The sequence below is a fragment of the Macaca nemestrina genome, chromosome 11 (assembly GCF_043159975.1).
Source record: "Macaca nemestrina isolate mMacNem1 chromosome 11, mMacNem.hap1, whole genome shotgun sequence".
Taxonomy (NCBI): Eukaryota; Metazoa; Chordata; class Mammalia; order Primates; family Cercopithecidae; genus Macaca; species Macaca nemestrina.
Genome location: NC_092135.1, coordinates 13,262,829 through 13,270,244, shown reverse-complemented (window position 1 = coordinate 13,270,244; position 7,416 = coordinate 13,262,829). Strand labels below are relative to the sequence as shown.

Sequence of the window (7,416 nt, the reverse complement as noted above, 5' to 3'; positions counted from 1 at the left end):
TATGTTGGAGGTAGGGGGACATGATGGGGGAGGTTAGAGTTGGCGAAGATGATGGTATAAAGGGTCCCTCTTCCAGATCTCCGCCAGATTGCTCAGGAGCCGCGTTCTTTCCGCACAGAGCCAGCGAGTGAACTTCTCAAGGCGCTACCAAGCCCTCGCCGGGCGGACTGCTGGAAACGAAGCGGCAGGATCGGGCTGGGCTTAGGAGCCTTCTGTTTTGTAAACTCCAATACCTGGGTTTCCTATTTCAGGTATAGGTAGAATCGAGATGACAGGAAACCAGAAGCCCCTGGCTGGGGCAGGGCGGTACCCTTGTTTCCCAGTGTCAAAACCGCGCCACCAGCAGGTGCGAGGGGTCCGCGGAGGTGACGGCAAGGAACTTTCTCCCCAGTTGTAAACGTTTCGCGGAGACTACCTCAGGATTCTCTCTGCTTCGCAGAGGCAGGGAAACCAGCTGGGACAGAGTTGAAGGCCCGGCTCCTATTGGTGGGTTCTCCAGCCACCCCCGGCTTCCGCCCACCCCCGCCCACTCCAGGTGCAGCTCATCTCCCGCCGCCGCTGGGTGGGGGAGGGGGCAACTCTCCAAGCACAAGCTGCGCTGGGTCACTCGGCCGCGCTGATTCCCAGCCCCCTGACAGTCGGTGGCACCCGGGACCGCTAAGAGAGGTGGTGGGAGGGACTGGTGAGGGGGAGCTAGACTGAGGGGTCCTGCTCTCTTTTACTCTTTCTACTGGAAAAGAGGGTCTACGGGGACTGCAGGCATAAGTGCCAGAGGTGGGCTGTTGCCCGCAGGAGGGACCAGGGTAGGACGACCTGGACCCCTCTCCTACCCTCCCCCAGCAGGCAGTACTCCCTCCACGCCCCCACCTGCCCGGTCCACGCCGAGCTCACTGACAACTCGTGCGCTCCCTGCCCTGGAGCTTCGACCGCCAGCGCCATAGAAGCCGCTAATCTTTCAGTGGCCACCGCCAGCGTTGCCCTTGCCCTGGGACCCAAGACTTGCAGCAGTAGCCCAAGCCCGAGCGGGATACTCAGTTCGACCCCGGGTAATGCCGTCCTGCCGGGTCGGGAGCCGCCCTTCTCTGTCTTCACGGTGCTGGTGGTGACGCTACTAGTGCTGCTGATCGCAGCCACTTTCCTGTGGAACCTGCTGGTTCTGGTCACCATCCTGCGGGTCCGTGCCTTCCATCGCGTGCCGCATAACTTGGTGGCCTCGACGGCCGTCTCGGACGTACTAGTGGCAGCGTTGGTGATGCCACTGAGCCTGGTGAGTGAGCTGTCTACCGGGCGACGTTGGCTACTGGGCCGGAGCCTGTGCCACGTGTGGATCTCCTTCGACGTGCTGTGCTGCACGGCCAGCATCTGGAACGTGGCGGCCATCGCCCTGGACCGCTACTGGACCATCACGCGCCATCTGCAGTACACGCTGCGCACCCGCCGCCGCGCCTCGGCGCTCATGATCGCGCTCACCTGGGCGCTGTCTGCGCTCATCGCCCTCGCGCCGCTGCTCTTTGGTTGGGGCGAGGTGTACGACGCTCGGCTCCAGCGCTTCCAGGTGAGCCAGGAACCCTCCTATGCCGTCTTCTCCACCTGCGGCGCCTTCTACCTGCCGCTTGGCGTGGTGCTATTCGTCTACTGGAAGGCAGCCAAGTTTCGTTTCGGCCGCCGAGGGAGAGCTGTGCTGCCGTTGCCGGCCACCATGCAGGTGAGGGGTGGGCTGCGCAATGTTGCTTGGGGAAGGGTTTGCTAGAGAAGAAGGCAGCTTGACAAATGGGAGAGTGGGCGGAAGCTTGTACGATTGGAGCGCGCGCCTACCTGGGGCGCACGAGGAAAAGTTTGCCATCAGTTCTTCTGAAGTGTACACCGAGGGGCTAGTCACCGGCGCATCTGGCACGCGATCGGGGGCTTCGCCAGCTGCGTACTTGGTGCGCGCAGAGGAAAAGGTTTCACCATCTGCACATTAGGGAGCTCGATGTGACACCGACCCACGGCGCACGATATGGCCGGTGGGGCTTGTAGGTTCAGCCTGTCTCAGTAGCGATGAGGGCACACCCTGTTACCTGCACTATCTGTTGTTTTCCCCCTGAAACGCCCCCGTCCATGTGAGTCCTGGAGCCGCGACTTCCTGGTCCCAACTAGACCTAGAGGGGATGCAGTGGACTGGGAATTCGTCTTGCAGAAATTCCTGTGGCCAATCACGCCTTATTTTCTGTCTCTACGGTACCCCAGTCTATCCCCTGCAGTTCAGAGACTATTCCCCAACTCTATTAGCCAGCACCCTGCCAAGGGGATCAGTGAGGATTTTAAAATATAATAATCGGTGTCACTTTGCTTTTCTTATCTCAACCCCAGAGCTATCCTCTAGTGATTTAGGAAAGAGAACCATGGATTCAAATCCCAGCTTGGGACATTGGGACAGTTGCTTAATATCTGTGGGTCTCATTTCTTCATCTTTAAACATGTTCATTCCTCATTCATAGGGCTCTTAGTGAGGATTACGTGAGATGAAGAATGTAGAGCCCCTTGCATAGTGGCTGGCATACACTGGGTGGCAGACTGGCTGGAGAAAGAAGGGGTTCAATAGGATATTGCCCGGCAATCCATAAGGAGCAGGAAGACAATGCTAGAAATGTAACGAGATGAGCAAAATTGCAATCGGCAGATCTTCTCTCACCGTATTTATTATTCTGTCTGAAGCTTTCTGCCTTTTGGCCAGGATCTAATAGGTGCTCAGCATCCTTCTCACTCTGGAAGCCTCAACTTTCTCTTTTGAGGGTCTCAGGTATTTGAATTAACATGCTCCCAGTCCTTTAGATTAACAGGATTTGTTGCCCTTTGCAGATACAATACATGGGGGGAGGGAAGCGGTGCATAGAAGAGGAAAAAAAACAAGGAAAGTTTTTTGTTGCTAGTTTTGTTTTAATTTTGGAAAATTAACTCAGGTACTTAGGCTACCAGACAAATATATGCGATTTTAAAAGTAGGCCTTTTTTCTTCTTCATTAAATGGCAGAGGAATTTTGCAGCATAAAATAGGAATGTCAAGACTATAATTGGAAAGTGTTGGTGAGGGAGAGCTTTATTCAGAATTAATGATGTTCTTTGAAAGGTCCCTTGGAAATGCCTGGGGTGATTATAGCTTTTCTGTCTGATTGCCAAGGTAGGGCTGACTTTTAATAGCTGCATCAATCCAATGTGCAGTTAGAGAAATTACAGTGAAATGGATGCCGGAAAAGCTTGCCAAGCCTTATTTTATTTTAGTGTTCATTTTTGACAGCTCCCATTCAGGCAGGTGACATAAGGAAGAGGTGACTGGATGAGAGGCTGGACAATCTGGAGTGTCCGTTGGTGGATAGAGAGAGCACGGAGAGGCAGAGGAAGTACTAAAATGTAGCCACTCCCAGCAGGAGGACCTGGGGTAAGCCCTTCCCCACTTTGGGCCTCAACTACTCTAGCATGCCGTATTGTTCTAAGTCATGTCTAAGGGCCTCGAATCACAGGATGCTGAGATTGTAGATGGAGTAGTATTCAGTTGCACGCTGCTTCTTTGGGTCGCAGCAAGCCCTCACTCAAGCTTCTGGGTAATGTTCCTGAGTCCACGTTGGCAAGCCTTCTGGCAACAAGACACCTAAACAAAAGTGTAAAACACTGTGCCAGGAATACTTTCTCTCTACTTTCCCCCACCTGCATCTTTCTACACTCCAGGGGAAATGAGTTGGATTGAGTTTAGGCTCTGCAAAGTGTCTGTACTGTTTGCTGTAGGGAACAGGAGTCTATATGAAGCTTGAAGGCCTCTGTTGATGAGGCTGTGTAAAACCTTCATCTTTTTCAGAATTCTGTGTCTAGGTCCCAACACTAAAGTATTATAAGAAAGGGGTCTTGGCCGGGCATGGTGGCTCACGCCTGTAATCCCAGCACTTTGGGAGACCGAGGGGGGTGGATCACGAGGTCAGGAGATCGAGACCATCCTGGCTAACATGGTGAAACCCCCTCTCTACTAAAAATACAAAAAATTAGCCGGGGGCGGTGGTGGGCGCCTGTAGTCCCAGCTACTCCAGAGGCTGAGGCAGGAGGATGGCGTGAACCCCAGAGGCGGAGCTTGCAGTGAGCCGAGACATCACGCCACTGCATTCCAACCTAGGCAACAAAGCAAGACTCTGTCTCAAAAAAAAAAAAAAAAAAAAAAGGGGGGGTCTTATCAGAATGTACTTTTTGGGCAATGATTAATCCTTTGGGGCAAAATGCAGTTTTTGAAAGTTGAGAGGGAAAAAAAAATGTTTACTGAGTGAATTGTCTCTTCCAGACACATTTCTGATGCTTTACATTCACCCTTTCATTTCATTCCCACAATTCAGTAAAATTGGTATTAAGTCTGTATTAGTCAGGATAAGCTAAGGCATGCTGTGGTAACATGTAACCCCAAACCAGAAGTTTATTTCACTCTGACTTAAAGTTCAATGTGGGTCTGGTGGCCTACCTGCATAGCTCTCTTCCAGGCAGTCTCTCATGAATTTGGGCCATTTATCATTTTTGCTATGCTGTCTTGCACATTTGCCTGCCCGATATACTGTGGGAGAAGATCTACATATGGAGATATACCAGCTTTTCACTGCCTTACCCTGAACTGGAAACATGTCACCACTATTTGCAGCCCATTGGCCAGCCATTGGCAGTGAATTGGAGCAGAACATGTGGCTATCTGGTGAGCACTGTCTTTGCCAAAAGGCCCTCATTTTACAGATGAGAAAACTGCAAGAGAAAACTGTGGTAAGGCACCACAAACCTAGTTCATCCAAAACCACACAGTTACTGGGTAGAGAGGCTGAAGGTTGTACCAGATCTAAGAATCACTGTTTTCAGCCAGGCACGGTGGCTCACGCCTGTAATCCCACGCTTTGAGTGGCCAAGGCAGGCAGATCACGAGGTCAAGAGATCGAGACCATCTTGGCCAACATGGTGAAACCCCATCTCTACTAAAAATACAAAAATTAACTGGGCATGGTGGCGCACACCTGTAGTCCCAGCTACTCGGGAGGCTGAGGCTGGAGAATCCCTTGAACCTGGGAGGCAGAGGTGACAGTGAGCTGAGATCGTGCCACTGCACTCTAGCCTGACGACAGAGCAAGGCTCCAAGTCAGAAAAGAAAAAAAATCACTGTTTTCATTACTCTATGCTGTCTCCAGGGACTTGACTTCTGAGGCCTGCCCCTCTGCTCATGGGTGTCTCAGTTTGAGAGGAATGAGGCAGTCATAGCACAGTCAAGGTGGGTCCCATGAAGCAGGATCTCAAAACTCTTCATGTGAACTCTCCTTTCCAGGAGAGCTGAACACAATTGAGCACAAAAGCCTTGCCTGCTTCTGTCAGGGGACAAGTTTAATTCCTGCCCTGGTGTCTTTTCTTTCAACATGTTAAATTGAGACTCTGAGCATCCCATGTACAGTATAATCTGCTCCCCACCCCAAAGCAACCCTCATGGGTTACAATTACTTCCTACTGCCCTTTGCCCTTTACTGTTTAGAAAAGAAGAAACATTATTTCTTTGGCTTTTAAAATGTGACATCAAAAGGGTTTGTTTGTTTGTTTGTTTGTTTGTTTTTCTGTCTCTCTTTTCTTTGCTATTGCTTGTTTGACTTCTGTGTGCAATTTGATGCTGGGACCTAGTTATCCATCAGGCGTAGTCATACTATTGAGAACCAGAATTCTTTTAGGGACCCATAGAAATGTTTTAATTTCTTTTAAAATTAGAGGAAAAATGAATATAACACTAATGAATATATTATAATGAATCCAGTCTTGCTTATACTTGCTTATACTAGTCTTTAAATTAACATAATTTTAAGTATTTCTTAATGAAGGAAGGGATACATGAAGGCAAAGATGTCTAGGGACCACACAAATTATAATGAAACCTTGGTTAATATCTTGCCCTCATTCTTTTTTTTAATTGTACTATTGCCTTCTTTTAAAAGTTTTTAAATATAGTTTTTAATAGCTTTTGGGCTACAAGTGGTTTCTGCTTACATGGATGAATTATATCGTGGTTAATTCTGAGATTTTAGTGCAGTTGTCACCAGACTAGTATCCCCTTCTAAGTCTCCAAAGCCCATTATATCACTCTGTATGCCTTTGCATATATTCATAGCTTAGCTCCCACTTATAAGTGAGAACATATGGTGCTTGGTTTTCCATTCCTGAGTTACTTCTCTTAGAATAATGGCCTCTTGCTTCGTCCAAGTTGCTGTGAAGACATTATTTCATTCCTTTTTATGGCCAAATAGTATTCCATGATGTGTATCACATTTTCTTTATCTCCTCATTCGTCGATGGGCACTTAGGTTGGTTCCATATCTTTGCAATTGTGAATTGGGCTCCTGCACTCATTCTTAATCCATACATACATATTGGGAGATAATGTACACAGTGGTTAAGAGCATGGGACTTGGAAACAAAGAGACGTGGGTTTCCATTTTTTCGACTGCCACTGATTAGCACTTCAGCCAAGTGACTTAATCTACACCTACAATTCTGCATATGTAAAATGGAAATATTACCACGTGTCTTATAATAATCTTGTGAAGAGCAAATGAGATTCTAGCATATGTGGAGTCCCTCAAATAGTAAACCATAAATAATAGCTACCGCATTACTTTCGTTATTTTTCTATTTCTCTTATAAATAATAAGAAAAGTATGATTTTATTTCTCTTATTGCTATTCCTTATAATCATAGGTAGATTATTTATTGCTTGTGTAGAAAATTATCCCACAGTTTAGTGGCTTAAAAGAACAAACATGTGTTAACTCACAGTTTCTGTGGGTTGGGCATTGGGAATGGCTTAGCTGGGTGGTTCTGACCTGACATCTCTTTTGGCTGTAGGCAAGATGTTGCATGGGGCTGCAGTCATTCGAAAGCTTGACTGGGGCTGGAAACTTTGCTTCCAAGATGGAGCACTCACATGCTTGTTGACAAGAGGCTTCAGATCCTTGAGAAAAGGACATCTCCAAAGGGCTATTTGGGTGGTACCACATGATAGCTGACTTTCCCCAGAGCAAGCCATCCAAGAGAGTGAAACAAGGAGGAAATTGCAGTGCCTTTTATGACAGTCTCAGAAGTCACATATGATTATTTTCTACTCATTAGCAGTGAGTCACTAAGTCCAGCTCACACTCAAGAAAAGAGGAATTAGGCTTCATCTTTGGGAGAAGTGTTTTCCAAAAAGTGTTGAACGTAGTGTTCAAAATTACTTGATTGACTTACTGATCTTATGTATCAGGCAATGTCCTCTGAGGTTTCTAAGAATGAATAAGCAGTTTCCTGATCCCAGTGGATTTTTAGTAGATTATAATTATAGAATTATGAATGCAATAAAGTCTTATAAGTGCTCTGCTAGAAAGCTGTCCAAAGCACAATGGTATTT

At 47.9% G+C, this 7,416-nt stretch overlaps 1 protein-coding gene across 1 annotated transcript in view; it reads left to right on the top strand.

The window, feature by feature from the left end:
• Nucleotides 1-268: 268 nt before the first annotated feature.
• The window catches only part of LOC105492507 (5-hydroxytryptamine receptor 5B), a 41,133-nt gene continuing 33,985 nt past the window's right edge, over nt 269-7,416 (top strand). Inside the window, exons 1-2 of the mRNA XM_011759704.2 lie at nt 269-393; nt 844-1,705. Of these exons, the coding sequence (XP_011758006.2) occupies nt 269-393; nt 844-1,705 (987 nt within the window). The remainder of the gene's footprint in view (nt 394-843; nt 1,706-7,416) is intronic.